Here is an 18,539-nt window from a genome sequence, read left to right as displayed (position 1 = left end):
CTCTTAGCTGAATGCAGTATTTTATTTGACACTAAATTAACAAACAGCTGTTATCCACACTTAAAATACTAAACGCCAACTTGATTTACGTTCCTGTGATTAATTTCTTAAATACTGTAATATTTGTTTACTGTAATAGATAAAAGACGCCAAATGTTTAAAACAAAGATATACTGATAAAAATATTCTTAATGTTTCATTTAGAAAGACGATTTACGTTTATAGGCAGGAGTTATCATTCTTACTGGCTTTTATTTTTTATTAACTCGTCACATTATACATTATTATTATATTTTTTCTTTTTTGGTTGCATGCATCGAAAAATAATAATTAAAAATTTTGTATTTGTACGTACGTATGTATGCATATGAATATATAATGAGAGTGAGCTTGATTGTTAATGGTGAATTACTGACAATATTAGAAAAGAACAAAATAAAAAGAATATATTTAGGAATAATTAAAATTATGCGTACAAATGAATATTGTTTGTGTATACACTTGCATTAAATAATTTGGAAATTTTTACTTAGCTCTAAGAGCTCACTTTGAAATAATGACCAAAAGGATGCACCAGCAGCCACCGCTATTGTGGCCTCAATTATAGAATTTATGTGGATGATACGACAACAGCAGGAGTCTCAGTGTCGGAGTTTACCACCATTGTGCTCGAGTTCAGTTCGGCTGCCTCATTCTGCTCTTCAGCGGATGCGGATGGTTCGGGGCAGCTGCTAATGGCATCGGTGGAAATCTTTGCAGTCTCTTCCGTTGACTCTAAGTCATCCTCAATCTTCAAGCGTTTCGATTTGCTGCTGTTCTCACATTCATTAGCGTCATCATCGACGCTGGCATCGGGCGAAGCGCTGCGCTTTAGGCCACTCTGTTCCGCAGCGCCATCACTCTCCTGTTTTTTTAGTTGAGCTGCCTCTAGAATGGCGCTCTCTGTTTCAGCTGGATTGAGTGAGCTCTTCAGTTCTTGTAGCTTCTGCTCGAATTTAACAATGACAGCGGTCATATTGTCGCAACCAGTGCCGTCACCCATTGTGTTTGGTGCCAAGCAGTTGTCAAAAAGCTAATCGAAAGATTAAATAGTAAAAGGTTTTAGTTATATGGCTTAGAGAACTTTCATCAATTTGATGCTCACCTCTTCACAAATTTGCGATAATTTCTTGGAGCCGTCTTTCAGACGCATACGCACAAAGTCAACCACTTCCTCGCTGGACATAAAATTCCAGATGCCATCGCAGGCCAGAACCATGAATTCATCTTCTGGAGTAATAATTAGTTTCTTCACATCCGGCAATGCGGATATCATCTGTGCTTCAGCAGGCAGCTCCAGGTTGGTTTTGTAAGCATGATCCCCCAGAGCTCGGGAAAGATTTAGCCCTCCATTGACGCGGCCATCGAGAGTAACACGACCACCGGCCTTGATAATACGAGCAGCCTCTTCGTCATCCTCGGGCTTATGATCCAGACTCATATCAATGGCTTTGCCATTGCGACAGATAACACAACGCGAATCGCCAGCATTAGCCACATACAGATCGCGACCATGCAACAGGCCAACAACGGCAGTGCAACCGCTATCTTTACCTGGTTCCTCAATCATGTTGGCACAGAAATCATTGTTTGCCATTTGATCTTCATCTTCATCATCATCGCTCACATTTTCATCCTGTAAATGCGAAATTAAATGTTTAGCAATTAAAAATAAAAATAACCTCTTTAAATATTATAATTAAAGCAATATAGTTGGTTTCACATTTTACCTCGTCATCGTCGTCGTCGTCCTCGTCGTCGTCATCGTCGTCATCATCGTTGACGTCGTTATCATCCTCCATCTCTTCATCTGATGAACTTTCGGTCGCAGCAGCAACTTCTTGAGCCTTAGTCACAGCATTCTCGTCATAGTCGGCATCATCATCGGACTCTTCTTCTTGAGAAGCATTGGCTTTCTTCAGCACTTTCTCCGATTCCTTGCTGGTGGACGAGATGTCAGCGGGCTCTGGCTTGGCTTCTGCTGCTTGTTTCTCTACGCTGCCGTTGGACTTTGCCTCTGCGACGTCACTGGAAGCGGACACAACAGCATCTTCCGATGCGCCGGCTTCTTTATTGTCAACTACAACCGCAGCTTTGGCTTCTGAAGAAGTGACACTGCCATTTTGCTCGATGGGTGCAACGACCGGGCTGCTGGTCGGCGGAGTTTTGCTTGCGACGGATTCGTCCTTAGGAGTGTTAGTTGTGCTCGAGGAATTGGTGGTTTTGCTAGCACTTGAACTGCTGCTGCTCACTGTCGACTCATCTTCCGGCTCAACTTTGCCTACTCTTGAGCTACTGGGACCAGCTCCGTCGACTTCGTTGAATGCAGCTACAGCTGCTGCTGAGGTTGAGGAACCTGGGGGCTTTGCTGTTGGATCCATAACAGCCTTATTGACCGCTTCAGCAGCAACAGCAGCAGCACGACGACCACGCAGGCTCGATGACAATGTGCCGGTTGCATTTTCCTCCTTCAGCAATGAAAGGTCATGTGTTTGTGGTAGGCCTTTGTATTTCTCAAGAACCTCAGTTAATGGCAAATGGCTCTCTTCATGCAGCTCAGCCAAGTCTTCAACGTCGTCCTCGTCATCAAAGCCCTCACCGTCCTCATCTACAATATTGTGCTCGCCAGCTAAGATTTTTAATATATTTACCACTGCTGGATCAAGCAAAGTCTTATCAAAGCCCAGAAATGCATCCTTGAGCGCTTGTTCCAGCTGGCCGTTCTTATAGCTGTCTAGGCTCTGAAGGAACTTTGGAAGTTTATCGGCACAATATTGGGCCACCTCGGCACCGCCATGACCATCGTACACGGCAAAGAACGATGTGTCCGTATCAAAATTCAATATCGAGTTATGTGCATCCTAGGATTGGAAATATAACTTGGAATGTGGACAGCTCACATAGCAGATTTGGCTCATTCACTCACCTCTTGGCTGTTGCGCCAGCCTTGCATTGAGCTGGCACCCACGACGAGCATATCATTGAATTCGTCTGTGGACGCTTTATCCGTCTTTGGATGCGAAAGGTAAGCACCCATTTTTTACTTCACACAATAAGTCCAGCGCTTAAGGAATAACCAATCAAGCTGCACGTCGCGCCAGCCGAGTGCCTGCCTACAGTTGCCGTTGCCGAGTTGCGGAAAAATCGATGCTTGGCCAACGCACGCGCGCAGTGTGTACTTTTTTTCGCGCCACCGGCAAAAATAAAGCCGGAATCAAAGGTTGGTTGAATTTGTTTATTCTGTGAGAATAACAAATTGTTTAAAAGATAGTTAGATATTGTAGTTATTGTTTGTTTTTCTTGCTTGCACAATTGAGTTAGTTCGCAAATGTTTCATGAAATTTTAATTTCTACACGTTCTCCTTGGCGTCTCTGTAAATTTTATCGTGTGTATCCAATGCCGCATTGTTCGTTTAATTATTTGCCAAAATATCAGAGAAACTCATTTGTTATGCCCAAGAATAGTTAGAAAATTGCGGGTTTTACCCAACTTACTTTTGTTTGCAATTAGTAGTTTACAAAAATTATTCTTTTCGCAATATTTTCGTCTATCCGCAAAAAAAAAAATCTACACTGTCAACCGTGTGATGAAAAGATGCGATCAAGTTAAAGATGGGATATTTATAAACTATCGGCTTATTTAGTATTTTGTGAATCTGGCAACGCCAAAAAGTCAAACTACGGTGTTTCCATCGAATGACTTGTTTCTCCATCTGCTACATCCCAATACTTACTTATGGTGCTAAATATATATATATTTTCCACTCAAATTTTGAACAAAGCTTAGAAATTTTAGACTTAAATAAAAAATCAAAATAAATTTTACTGCGGCTTCGTATTCTTCACCACCACTTTATTCAAAGTTTGCGATATTGAAATGTATTTTATTTTCATTATTTTATTTTATTAAAAAAAAAAAACATATCTATATAAAAATATAAAAAACTATTATCAAAAGATGTTTAGAATATATTGATATATTGTAGTTTTTTGTTGACATGAATATATTTGACTTAAAATTCAAATAAATGAAAGATTGTAAACAAAAACTAATAAATAAAACTAATAAATAAAAACTAAAAAATAAATAAATTAAAAAATATAAAATAGAATTTGCAACAATTTTATATGTGTTGCAGTTATGGAAAATTTGGTTAGTAATGAAATATTATTGTCATATTATGCTTGTATTTAATGATTATACATAATTGTAATCTACTTAAGTGAATAGAATCCAGCCCCCTTATCTATACTTTCATTCCCAGAAACTTAGATAAGTACGACCGAGTGAGAGTGAATTAGAATCTAATGGGGCAATCAATCTGGAAATCTGAAGGGCAGAAAATAATAATTATGTATGAGCTCCGAATATTTCATTCATTATAAATATTATTAGTTCTCGCTGTCTCTCTCTCCCTTTTATAAATGTCTCGAATGTACATTTATTATTCATAATAGTAAAAAGCTATGATAATGAAAGTTAATACTAACTTTGTCCTACATGTTAATTTGTTGAATTGATTAAGTTTACTATCTGATATTTATTATTTTACCTCTTGCCTTCTCTTGGGAGCATTCCGGCCCCGAGAAGTATGCTATAGCATGGCTTTAAATTGTTAGCTCAACCCCCAAATCTGTCATAATAAATAATGTTTGCTATTATACAATCTTGATATATATGTAGGCTCTATACTAATTTATTAAGTCACATATGTAGTTCCTATAGGGTGGGCGCGATGAAGGAGAGGCCAAATCCTATTTTAGCTGCATGTTAATTATGTTTAGTCAAGAAATAGACTTAGCAATTAATCAATATTAATGTAAATAATGATAATAATAAAATATTAAATTTAAATTAAATTGAAATTTGTATAAAATTTACTTTGGCATCTATACTATTTAGTAATTTAAAATTAAATTCGTTTAATATGAATTTATACTGAAATTTCAATCAGGATAGATTAAATAATTATGCACTGATATAAATAGCTCGACTAATTGAAAAATGCCACAAAATGAGCTAATGAAAACTCTCTGTAAATACACGCACTCATACAAGCCCACACACACGCATATACAGGCATACACGCGCACATGTGTGCAAGTTAGACGTCAAGTTTTAAAAGGTTCTCCTTTGGCGGATGCTGGAAATATGAATAGCCGAGCCACGCTTGCTTTTTATAACTTTTTAATTGTTTCGATAATTTTGTTTACCAATGAATTGGCATTGTCTGTCTGCGGGAAATCTCTCAAGTGACCTCACGTTGATGTTTGAGAAAGAAATGTTTGCTTCACGCTAAATTAATTCTCCATATGTGCTGCAATTAGTCACAGTAAACGATTTCGATATGTATATGGAATATACATTAACGAGTCGACAATGGATTTTTGTTGTTTTTATCTAATTGGCACTTGATAGTGTCAGCTGCAAACTATGAATGTGACATTGTTACCCAATTTTTCGGAACTTTTAGAGGGTAAACAGATTTAATAGTTGATTAGATAATTGATACAGTTAATGGATCAGCTAATGTCAGTACTCGTTTCGCAATTCCACGGAAAACAACAAAAATCAGGAATTTTTATTCCACTCAGCTGGCAACTCTGGCGATCTGCAGCTTAACGACACTTCGGAGCAGTGCATTAAACATGAGCGGCTTTCGGCTAAGTCGGCCAGCAAGCAACATGTTGCTGTGTGTATTATGTAAGCCACTGGCCCAAGGCAGAATTGGTGAACGCAACAAATGCACAGCAAAAGTCACTTGCTCGTCGAGCACTATCGGCAAGCGAGGGTGTTGCGCAGCTCACACACGCACGCACACACACACACACACACACACACATACATACACTCATATACGCAGGAAGACACTTTTATGTTTACCGTTATCTGCATACCAATACCAACAGCGAGCACTACCCACTGTATTGTTGGCACGCTTCGCTGCGACGCGTCACCCATTCCGTTAGGTATAAAAGCCAAGGCGACCAAAGGACCTGCGCTCATTCACATCGGTTGAGTTGTGTTGAAACGTTCGTATCACTTGCCAAACAAAGCTCGGCGATTCAGAGCTACCTGTGGCAGCGGCAGCAGGAAGCGTAAGCGCAGTGCGGTGCAGTTTGAATTTACAGTTTTTAGCAAAAGTGAGTTTCATTTCGAATTCAATCTCGGTTCTTCGTTAAGCCTAAACGCTCGTCAATCCATGTAAGCAATCGTGATCCATTTTAAATTCTTAAAAAAGGTTTTATTTATAGTGTAAGTGATTAGATCGCTAAATTATAGATGAAAGATACTGAATTTTATTTACAAAAAACATGAGTGTTAAATATAAATATATACACATAAACATGTATTATATTGTCTCATGTACATATGTTATAAAATCATACAAATGAAAGAATGTAAGCATAATTGGTATACCATTAAAGACTCAGACAATATAGAACTAAAAATGACTTAGTTTTTGAGTCTGTTGCCAATCTGTTGATGTAATCCTTATAGACTTTAGAAGGGAAAGTGCACATCTGATATCTGAGCAGAGAATGCAAGCGGATTTAATTAAATTGAATTTCGATTAAGACATAGTATTTATGATCATATACATATATGTAACAATTTACTATATCACTGTTTCAGTTAAATAGAATATAGATTTTACTAAAAATCCGCAAAGTATCACTATAAATACATCATTTTCTTTCGAATAAATTATTACTAAATTCAGCTTTTCTATTGTCATCCTAATAAAACATCTATAAATAAAAATCTCTTTAGATGCAAACTCTTGACATTTTTAGGTATCTTATATTTATTATTTATTTATATTATAGTCTTACCGGGTACATGACTTTTGATAATTTGTCACTAATTTAAAAAATTTGTTTTAAAAAATTTATAGAATTATTACGCTGAGAGTTAAACAGTTCACCAGTTTTATCTTTTCTTATTCTTATTTAAAAATATCAATAAGTGTGCTTTTATTGGAAAATAGGTAAGCAGAGGGCTTTAACATAAATATAGAGTTCTTCGATAAATGTCATACATTGAGATTGTCATACATTTTTGAATACACACATAATATATGTTAAGAAGTGCTTAATAACTTAGTAACAATAGAAGCTGGCGATCTTTTTCATATTTAAGTAGCTGATTATCTGCTATAATTTTAATCTTTAATATATGAACTAGAATCACAGATTGGAATAATATGAAATTGTCAATTATAGATCCTTAATTGTTGGGAATACAAAGTCAATTCAAATTTCGATTTTTGCCCTTATTTTATGCATAAATGTTTTTATTGGTGCTACAGCAAGATATTTTTCAAATTACCTCAAATATATCACTCTACTCTGTGCACTCCTCTATAAATATGTATTTATATATGATTCCCATGGAAAATTTACTGAAATGAGCAAAAAGTAAATATTCTAATTCTTGCTTAATTAACAGACAAATATTATTCAATGCAAATTGCCCAGTTGTATTATTAATCAACTGCTAAATATGCATATTTTTTCTCAGTTTGGAGAGAATGGAGAGAGAAAGGCGTACATACATACAAACACATAGAAATGTAGTTGAAGTAATGAAATTACTTATTGTATTGAATATTCTAGCTGGGCTCTTCAGAAAAGTTTTCGTTGAGACCCAGGTAAGAATAAGTCCTGCCCCGAAGGTCTAATGAATATATATTAAGCACAACAAAAAGTGGCTCAAATGCCTGTTGCCTAAATGAGTCGAGGATGAGTCGAAGAGGAGTCAAAGAGTCAATGAGTGAGCTTCATGAGCTTCATACATAATAAATATTAAATATGCACAAATGTTTTTGGCTGCATTTTGTTTGCCGTTTCACTGAGGCTAAGCAGAAAAGTTTGCCGTTGCCCCGGACGTAGCCTGAGGTCGCAGCATCTCTCAGTCCATCAGTCCATCAATCCATCAATCTGTCAATCAATATTCATAAATTGTTAGCCAGTTGCTGCGGGCAGGTTGTTTATGTAGCTAGTTTTCACAGTTTTCACAGTGCCAACTTTTGCGCAACTCGTGCCCCGCCCACAGCTCTCAGCTCGCCCAGCTGCAGGCAGCACGCGACAGCTCCAGCCGATAATAGTCTCCTTGCTTGCAATTTTCCTGAACTGAAATGAAGTAAGCAAGGGCTGCAGCAGACGACCATCTCGAGGTGTTGGCTTACCAAATGCAAATTTTCTGCATAACACTTTCAATACCCTGCCCTGCGGCCTGGAGTCGAATGACAATCGACCTTTTGCTGCAGTTGCCATTGATCGAATATCTATTCCAATATACATATATTGTCCTTATGTAATTTAAATTGCTTTCTGTTTGATTTCTATTTAATTAGTAAGTACTATACGCAATTGAATATAAATTATGAAATTCTACATTTTTATGAATATATATTATTTATGTATAAAATGTATTTTATTGTTCTGCGTAAAACTAAACAGGGTATTAAATTGTTGCCCACACGCAACTAAATCACCTTTTGATTAAATCTTGTATTACGATATCCTGTGCATATTTATTATTTATGGTTTCATATTTGTGCATAAATCGTGAGAGATAGGCGCACAATGAAAATTCGTTAGTTGCATTTACTCGAAATTGAATTGAAATGCAATTGCTTATCGGATAAATGCAGCTCCAACACACACACACACACACATGCACCTACACAAATGCAAATTGTTTGCTGTTTTTCATTTAACAATGAAATAATAATAATAGTGACTGACTGGCATTATGATAGTGCGTAGCACATCCATTGCCAAAGGCAAAACCATTTAAAAAATGTCGCGGCGAGCCCAAAATCCCATCAAGCTAAACACACATAGGTAAAGGAATAGAGAGAGAGAGAGAGAGAGAGAGAGAGAGAGAGAGAGAGAGAGAGAGAGAGGGTGGGTAGGGGAGGTCTCTACTGCCTCTTCTATTTATTTAAGGACATATTTATTTTTATACAAAAAGTTACTATGGAAAGGGTTTGATATTTGTTTTACTAGAATTTCCAATCGCTATCTCTACTTGGTTCTGCTTACCTGCGCCTTCACCTCTCTCTCTCCACTCCATCTCCATCTCTCACTCTGCCTCGGCCTGTTCACATATCTGTTTACACATCCACATTAGAAATTGCATCAGCTGTCTGTCTTCGGTCTACAAACATGCCTGGTTAAATACATTTAATGATGCCGCGCCCTAAATCTAGCCGCCGTGTGACCGCCCACATTTTAGCCTGGCTGAAGGCAGCTGTCAAAAAATGTTGTTCGACTAAATGTTAAATGTTAAATGTGTTGCACGTCAACGTCAGTAACCAGCGCTGAGGCTGTGTGCCTCAAATCTTAATTGAACTTTCAGTTATGAATTACGAATGTGAGAGAAGTGCCAAAGATTAAATGCTCTTACGCTCAAATGTATATTGGAAACTATATTAGAGCATGTACCAAGACTTATATTTTATATGGCTGCTTTAGGTGAAGTTGTAACTATATCAATATGATAATTTTTTTTTTTTTAAGTAAAGCATTTACATACTATATATATTAAAGAATAAACAATATTTTCAAGGCTCAAATGCTGGACTCTCATATTTATATTTATATCAATATCTACATTTCGAACATTCTGATAAAAATATACATACGTATATTGTATGTTAATGGACAACAAAAGGGATATGTCTTAGGAGTATTTATAAAAATAAACTCTATAAGAATAGATTAAATACTCGCAACAAATGTTCTCTGAAACTAAATACTCTTTCATACTTCCAGGTATTTAATCTATAATAATATAAGATTAATGTAGAATAATTATTAAAAATAGAAACTCAGCAACACCTCAATTACATATCTTCATGGTCATATTAGCTCGAGAAAAAATGTAGTATTTAGTATTTTTCCCTTATATTTAATTATATTAAGTATACGCAATGCCCTCCAAATAAATATTTGGCTGGTCTTGAATTTATTTAAGTAAGTTTATATTTTAATACATTATAATTTCATTTATTTTAAACATTATCAAATATTACACATATAATAATATAAATACATATATACTATATATAAAAGATTACATATTTGGCTGGTCTTGTATTTATATAAGAAAGTTGATATTTTAATAAATTATAATTGCATCAATTTTAAACATTATCAAATATTACACATATAATAATATCAGTACATATATAATAGTATATATAAACTATAACATAAATAATAATATCATAGCTCACTTATACAAGCCAAAAACTAGATTTTACTTCGGACAGTCTTAAGCAAAGTTTTAGCTAACTAAATACTTAATACACAAATAATACACTATATGTGTATTTAGGATATCTATCATGATATCAAAGATAACTTGCAATAATCATGACACAAGTATAATGCCCTCTGCCTAAGCACCAAAAAGTAAGAGAAGCTAATTGAGTGGAAGGGGACTTCCCCTTCCCCTTCTCTAGAAGTTATGGCACTCACCATCATCATTATCTGTAATCGAGCTTCATTTTGTGTGGGCGGCTCGCTCGCTGAATCAGCCGTTCGACTAGCTGGCGGTGGTTATTTTAAAATTCTATCAAAATAATGCGCATCTTTTGTCCAAGTCTTTTAAAGAAAAACCCGCCAAGTTCAGTCAGCGATGGTTAATTAACTTAATGCCACAATTGCTGCCAAAAGAACAACCAATTTTCAGTCAGCCAAGGACTGCTCGGCTCCAGCTCGGGCCTCTTGGCCATCTGCTTTCGCTTTCTTGCTGACGCACAAATCAGGCAGAAAAAAAGCAAAGCAGCAAAAAAACCAAAAAGAAACAAAAAATAAAAAAATTCAAATCAAATTTCGTACGTGTCCGTTTTTTGGGGTTGCTTCGTTTTTGCCTTGATTCTTTGTTGTTAAACGATTGGCCAGGCTATCAAATCAAATGCTGCCTACCTCTACCTTGGCCACCTTTCACGATGTATGGGCGTGTCTGTAATAACAGTATTTACGATACATGAAACCATAAATGCTGATTTAAAAAACATTCGCAACAACTTGATCAGCCATACATACATATATGTATGTATATGTATATGTATATAGAGAGAGATATATGTTTGATTGTAGGCAATTAAATGCCATCGCACCTGTACGTGTTGGCCAGACCGTAGCCGTGCCAGACAAACGCGTCAAACTATCCTGACGTGACTAATGACCGATGCGAGGCACCCTTGGAAATTGATAAAAAAAAGAAAGAGATATATGTATATGCATTTATGAAAATCAGGAAGCCACAAACAGATTTCACTCAATTACTATGTGCGTAGCATTTATGGAATTGGGGAAATTCACAGACAATTCTGTCTGTCTGCCTGGCCTCTGTGGCGTTATCAATGGCAGGTGCCTCTTATCGGCAGCTGCGTAACGATAGCAGCATTTACGCATTTACAGCTAAGTGGGGCAGCCAGTTAACACGCCTCTAATTGTCATTTGAACTGGGGAATCAGTCCGGGGGACAGCTAGAGGCTGTGACGTCCACTCCGAGTCGCAGAGATTTGCCGGCAATGTTTTCTGTTTTGCACCTCAGCTTCAATTACCAAAATTACGATATTACCAAAATTTCACTAATTGCAATTTAGGGCGAGTTAATACGGTGTTTGTCACCTGGCGACGTCTATTAAAATTTATTTGTTTGTCTTGCTTCAAACTCAATGAAGCACATGTATGCGTGCACACACGCACACACACACGCACAGTCTCTCACTCACACACACACACACACACACACACACGCAGCTTCATTGTCTATGTCGCCATTGTTTAACGGTATCCCAATCCACACAATTTGGCACGCTACGCCTTCCCTCCCCTTCTCCTCCCTCCCTCCCTTTCCCTTCTTGTCCGCCTCTTCGTCTCTTTTTTTGGGAGACATTGTTTCAGTGGATGTTGAAATTTATTTCGTCAATTGAAATTTCGTATGGCTAGCGAGTGGGAGTTTCACTTAATGATTATGAATTGGATGAATTGGTCATTGAACTGATGTTATATATATATATATATCTATGATAAAGCCTGAAGAGTCGAGCCAAGCCAAACCAAGTTCAATTGACTCGCCTTTTTAAATGTTCAAGAATATATGCATATATAGTTAGAGAAGACAAAAGAATAGATTGATTATCCGAGTATTGTGGGTATTTGACTTTCTAGATTGATAAACTAATAATTGCTAATAATTAGACTTGAGCCAAGTTGACTCCAATATTATTTCTGTTTAATAGTAAGGCCAGAGCTACTTCTCCTGCTGCCTGTTTCACATAATATATGTTGTATATTCATAGTTAACACTCAGCACATTCTATTGTGATTTTATGGCTCCCAAAATAATAATAATAATGAACATTATTTGCTATTGAAAACTCCCCTGACATTCAACAGATTGTTATATAGGCATTTCTCAGCGAACATATAAGCCAAAACTTTTGTAAGTCTACTTAGGACATAATTCTTATTATCTGGCTATCATTAACTAAATTTATGTAGAGAGTTAGCTTACGATATATTTAAGACGAGCTAGACCTAGCTACTATGTGACTTATTAAAGGGAAAGGGCAGGGTATATAGAATACATATGTGTATATAATAATATCTAATAATATAGTTTCATTAAATACCAAATTTTTAGAATTTTTAAATACCAAATTTGTGGAATTTTTGATATATTAAATATCCTTCCCTACAAAAAGACCAAAAATTAATTTTAATTTTAAATTCATTAATTTTAATTTTTAGCTCTTAATTTAATATAAAAAATTTCAAATATGGGTCAACTGATAATATCTGTAATTATGAACTCCCAGGACAAAGCAGTTAAGCAGAATTTACTGACAGACAGAGAAAACTGACGTAAAAATCTACTTTGAAGGGAATTCCCCAAGATACCGAAGGATACGTGCGTAATTATGGCTCATTAGCGGTTAAAATGCAGTTCTACATTTAATGCATATGTAGATATAGAAATACTATATATATAATTGAGGAAAAACTGGGTAAAACTGTTCAGCTTCCGCTTCAGCTGCAGCTCTGACTTTGCGCTGCCTTTGTAACCGCATATACCGAACTTTGGTTTGGACTAGCTGCAAATTAGAGGGCGAGCAGCGAGACTAGTTAGTAACATGCTAAATGTGGGACGACAAACAGCTAGGGTGGGGCTCTGGAAACTTGTCCCAAAAGTGCGCAAATTTCAGGGACAGGAGGACGCAGTGGCTTGTCACCAAAGCTTTTGGCTGAGGTCAGGGCACGCCCCAACGAGACCAGCTCGCAAAACATGTTGGCGTAAAGCGAGGAAAAAATAGAAGGTAAACAGTAAATACATTCCCCCAAAGCGTGCCAGACTAAAAAGTGAGACAGACTGTGAGCGGAAGAGAGAGAGGGAGAGGGAGAGAGAGGGGGAGAACGGGTTGGCATTTTGATCTAAACTGGACACTCGCAATTGCCTGTAATTAATTGTTGAAGCCAACCCACAGGAAGAAAAATGATAAGTACACGTGCAATAGGCCAAGCTCTAAGCGGACAACTGTAAATTTGTTGAGCCACAAACTAAGCCTAAGCTCACTTGACCCAGATAATATCCATGGCGGAATATGACGTCAAATTCAGAAAATTTTGTACCTTGAATGTGATGCTAAAAAATAAACAACTTTATATATGATATGATATACCTTAGTATAATAATTCTTGAGGCTATCCAGCTTCTACATATAAAAGAGCATAGCCACCTTAAACCTGACTAATCCTTTCAAGAGTTAAATAAAACAACAACCGTTTTTCAATGCGCTTAAAATATATTTAGATAATCAGGTCTTTTAGATAATCAGGTCTGTTCGTATTACAGCCAGGCGGAGCCGGGAGCTGGCTTGTTGTGGCCATTGCCATGCAGCCAGGGTGTCAGGCCAATGGTCTCCAGATTGGGCACATGATTCGTGCCGGCTGTGATGGGCGAGAGTGCGGCATCCTTGATGATTGTCAGGTGATGAGCAGCGCCGGCATTGCCGTTACGCGTGAACTGCCCGAACTTGGCTGCTTCGTATTCGGTCTTCTGGATCTCGGCGGCGGCAGCATGAGCGGAGCGCTGCAGCGCCGAGGCTGCCTCGGCCTCGCGAGCGGCGGCGATGCGCTGCTGATAGGCAACGGCTGCCTTGGAGGCGGCCAGGCGCTGCTGGGCCAGCACCACAGCCGAGGCAGCAGAGGCCGCCTCCGAGCGCTGAATGGCCGCGGCGGCCTCCGACTTCTGGGTGAGGAGTGCGGCATGGGTCTCCTTCTCCATGGCGATGCGCTGCTGGTTCAGCACATTCTCCTTGGCCGCCTGCATCTGCTGCTGGGCGATGAGCACATTGGCCGACGCCTGCTTGGCCGCCGCAATGGCATTGGCCACTTCACTGGGCGACGGCGCAGTCTTCAGCGGCGCGTGTCCAGCACTCCAGGCGGCGCTGCTGCCCGCCAGATGGCCAGCCCAGCCGCCAGTGTTCCAGGTGCTGCCGAACTGTCCGCCACTCGTCGCCGCCCAGGGAATGGATACATCGCCAATGCTGCGCTTCGGCAGCGTCTTCTCCTCGGACGCACTGCCTCCGACTGCAACTGCCAGAGCCAGCAGGAGAAGAGGCAACATTCTTGCTCCCTGTGAGTCTTGATTGATTGTGAATTGCATTTTGCTATAGATTCGAATGCTGCTCCCTGTCGCCTACTGAAATCCTCTGCTGATGGATTTACTATTTATAGCAGCAACTGTTGCTGCTGCTTCTGCTGCTGCTGCTGCTGCTGCTGCTGGGCTAATCACTCACGTAGGCGTTGGCATCGCCAATTTGGACTCTATCGCTGTGGTAACTGATTTTATAACTGCCTCAATTTCATGAAGACCAGAAGGAAATGAAAGGCTGCCCTCAATTATCAAAAGCTTAGCTAACGCGATGGACCATTGCGCCTTTCATCAGCGCCTTCATTGGCTATCGTAACCCAATTTCAGTTTTATTTAACAAGGGAATCTATAAGAAATGAAAATTTGCGCTGATGATGTTGCTATGCCTAAATAAGAGGCCGATATTTATAGTATATATTTGTAGAGAAACTTGACAAACTGAATCAGACTCATCCCCACATGAGAAACATATAATGAGTACATAAATTGTTATTATTTATCTTTATTGAATAATTCCCTTTATTTATACTTAAAATAGAGAACGCTTAGATAGATGTATATAAAAATGTATATAAAAATTTATATAACATGATTAAAAGGCATTGGAAGTTAGAACCAAAAGTTTACTATGTAAAGGCGTATGTAGATTGAGAGTTATTTTAGAATTGAATTCTAACTCAGCTCTTCCTTCATTATATATTTAATAACACTCTTAGATTAAGTGAGAAGAATACATGAAATCAGCTCTACTCCAGCTTTAGTATGTCTCGAGTCGAACAATCTCAGCTAATATAGTCTTACTCTACTTTCAATTATTGCTTTTGCATTCATATTCAACCACAGCTCCACTCCAACTACAGGGTATTTGCTAGTCTCTACTACCCCACTCAATTGTTGCACTCGCAGAATGAGTGCAAACAGCTTTACTTCAGCTTACTCCCCATATTCTCCACAGCTAATTTACTCTACTACTGCAACTACAGGGTATTCTGTAGCCTGAGCAACTCGCCCACTGCATTCTCATTCACTTTCAATTATTGCACTTGACTGACGGCATTATGTATGTCCAGAGTTCTTCGCTGTGTTCATATGGACAGGCATAAATCTCTATAAGTAGATGCGTGGGCGCCGCAGTCTTTGGTGCCTTTATTAATGTTATGAAAAAATAAAATTTAATTATAACGCCAGAGCCACGCAGCACAGTATACGTGTCCAAAGGTATTACACCTGAAAAATACAGAGCAGGCAGAGGCGTCACTCGATACCACTGATGCAGCTCATCGCAGCTCTGCTCCCAGCTCAGCTGCCAAACGTTTCGCGCTGGCCAACGGCAGCGATTGTAATTACCGTTAATGCACGTCGTCATGCCCTCTCCTGGACAAACTCGAATTTTACTTTTACTCGTATTAATGAATACAAATTGAATAAGACAAGCTGATGCCGCAGATGCCGCAGATGCCGGCTTACAGGTGTTTCCGCGGTGCGACTGAGACGGGGCATATACCAACTATATTGAGTGGCTTTATGTTAACTAATTTTAAGTGCAAAGGCAAGTGGAAAAAGGGGCGTAGGGTTGACTGAGAGGCAAAAGGCAAAATATATATAGTTTATGCAATTGATATACGTATAATTCATTATTTTTTAATTTATTGGGGTTAATATGAAATTAAAAGCTACTTAAAATTAATTCATCTATGTATATAAATACCGTAGTACATAAGTTTTTTTTTTTTTTATTTTATTAAGTGTAGAACCGTTACAACAACAAAAATAGTAAATATTAAAATAATAAAATATCTAATAAATATTTTCTAATATATATAAAATATATTCATATTAAAATAATATTATTTACATAACTTTCACTAAACTTTTCTTTTTAAATTTAAATAAAATATATGGATAAAGGAAAAATAACTCAAATATAATTAAAATATGTTTTAAAACTATAATAAAAGAAAATAAATTATTTTTAAATAATTATACGCCTTTACATAAATTTCACTGAACTTTTCTTTTTAAATTTAAATAAAATATATGGATAAAGGAAAAGTAATTTAAATACAATTAAAATATATTTTAAAAATATAATAAAAGAAAATAAATTATTTTTAAATAATTACTACCTTTACTAAAATTTTTACCTAATAAAAAGTCCATATAGAAAAATTTCCCTGCTCGCACCAATTATTCATATACTGCGTCTATAGCTCCCCTCAGCTAATCTCATGCTCAAGAAATATGGTTTGTGTTTCTTCGATATATTGTTGAGATAACCCGACGAAGCATATCACCTTAGTTATTATGCATTTAATGGCCACACCCACCCACACACACACACACACACACCCAATCATTCGCCCCCAAGATGCTGATTTGAATTTATTTCATTTCAGAGCGCAAATCTGCTGGCCAGCATGTCCTCCCCGTCGATGGCATTCCAGAGCAAGTCACGAAAATCTTTTATAGGCATTTTATTGCTCACCTTTGTGGCCTTCCTGGCGCAAGGTGCTTGGGCAGCCGACCCGGATGCGGCGTATGTGGACAATGAGCTGCACAAGGACAACGGTTAGCTCTCAATCGGATTGCCTTTGTCAAATTGGAGTTGCAATTTGTCTTTTTCGCATTTGTTGTTCGCAGAGTTCCCCAGCCTGGCCAAACGTCCGTCGTTCTTTGTGGGCAGTCGCTATGGCCGTTCCAGTGGCAATAGCGGTGCAGGCAATGGCATGGGCACCTCGAAGACGCGACGCCTAATCATCGTGCCGCGCAACGATCGCTTCTTTCTGGGCTCGCGCTATGGCAAACGCAGCGATGAATACCTCTCGCCCTACGAGCAGAACAGCCTGGCTCTGGGCCTGGCCAAGGCCGAGCGGGAGGCCACCGAGGCCAGCAACGAGAAGCCCAGCAGCAGAGCTCGAGCCATGTCCTGCGTCTACACGGGCATCAGCAACTTCTATCGCTGCAGCAATGTCAATTCGTAAGTTCGTAGGACTCAAATATCTGCATTTGCTGCTGCATATTTTGTTATCCTTGGCAGTGAGGAGCTCAACCTGAACATGGGACTGGACAACAATAGTATAGGCTCGGAGGATGCCAGCAACAATGTGAAGTAAGACATGGCATGGCATGACGCATTCATTGGCAGACGATTCTCTGGCTAGTTAAATACCCTTGTTATCCATTAGCTTCTCAGCTACACCCACACACCCATACACCCATACACACGAACACATTCTTATATCTTGTTAAATGGTATTAAAATTTTTAACGGGGCTGGAAAAGTTTTAATACCCAACAATAACTGTGTAAATAAGTAAGCATACAATAAATTATGAAAATGCATAAATACATCTGTATCAAATAACATAATAGGTTTACTCAATATATACATATATATCCATATATGTATACATTATTATATGTGTATATTTACAAATTGTACTTTCACTGGGTATAAAGGATCCTTTAGCTTCGCATATGAATAACCTATACATACTTACATATGATGTGATGATGTGATGCATACGAATAACTTCCATTATGCATGTATTACTCTATTTCGCTCCTAACCAACTACTAATAATGTAAACGTTCAATAAAGGCAAACAGATATATACCTAATTAGATGTTTAACTCTTTGGAATCAATCCGATCAGCAGAGATCTTAAGTTCCTTTGCACCAGACATTGCTTCTGCAGATCATCTTGGAATACAGTTGGAGAGAAGTTGAAGAGGACTTTAACAATGCAATAATACAATTGAATAATTTAATAATTTAAAATTTGAATTCTATCTATTCTATAAAGCGAAAAATCCC

The 18,539-nt window shown here is 37.9% G+C and overlaps 3 protein-coding genes across 4 annotated transcripts; 1 reads left to right on the top strand and 2 right to left on the bottom strand.

Annotated features, from left to right (window-relative positions):
• Positions 1-232: 232 nt before the first annotated feature.
• Positions 233-3,684, bottom strand: LOC108652941 (putative protein phosphatase CG10417). The gene is made up of 5 exons (XM_089260806.1): positions 3,535-3,684; positions 2,966-3,279; positions 1,770-2,900; positions 1,145-1,675; positions 233-1,072 (listed from the first exon to the last, which is right to left on the bottom strand). Exons 2-5 carry the CDS (start codon positions 3,074-3,076, stop codon positions 611-613), a joined length of 2,235 nt encoding a protein of 744 aa, XP_089116932.1. The 5' UTR covers positions 3,077-3,279; positions 3,535-3,684; the 3' UTR covers positions 233-610.
• A 2,342-nt stretch (positions 3,685-6,026) lies between these two features.
• Positions 6,027-18,068, top strand: RYa (RYamide). 2 transcript variants are annotated; one of them, XM_018103193.3, is made up of 4 exons: positions 6,027-6,183; positions 17,119-17,290; positions 17,363-17,699; positions 17,760-18,068. In XM_018103193.3, exons 2-4 carry the CDS (start codon positions 17,140-17,142, stop codon positions 17,833-17,835), a joined length of 564 nt encoding a protein of 187 aa, XP_017958682.1. In that variant the 5' UTR covers positions 6,027-6,183; positions 17,119-17,139; the 3' UTR covers positions 17,836-18,068. The 2 variants fall into 2 exon arrangements, with proteins under 2 accessions (XP_017958682.1, XP_017958683.1); XM_018103194.3 differs by having other exon boundaries at positions 6,030-6,244.
• On the bottom strand, positions 13,867-15,053 carry LOC108652800 (uncharacterized). Its single transcript, XM_089261800.1, has one exon. The coding sequence runs from the start codon at positions 14,732-14,734 to the stop codon at positions 13,916-13,918; it is 819 nt and encodes a 272-aa protein (XP_089117926.1). The 5' UTR covers positions 14,735-15,053; the 3' UTR covers positions 13,867-13,915.
• Positions 18,069-18,539: the final 471 nt, after the last annotated feature.

Source organism: Drosophila navojoa, chromosome 5 (genome assembly GCF_054131105.1).
Source record: "Drosophila navojoa isolate 15081-1374.11 chromosome 5, UAZ_NAV_1.0, whole genome shotgun sequence".
NCBI classification, from domain to species: domain Eukaryota; kingdom Metazoa; phylum Arthropoda; class Insecta; order Diptera; family Drosophilidae; genus Drosophila; species Drosophila navojoa.
The sequence above is the reverse complement of the archived record's forward strand: the minus strand, read 5'-3'. Positions and strand labels throughout refer to the sequence as shown.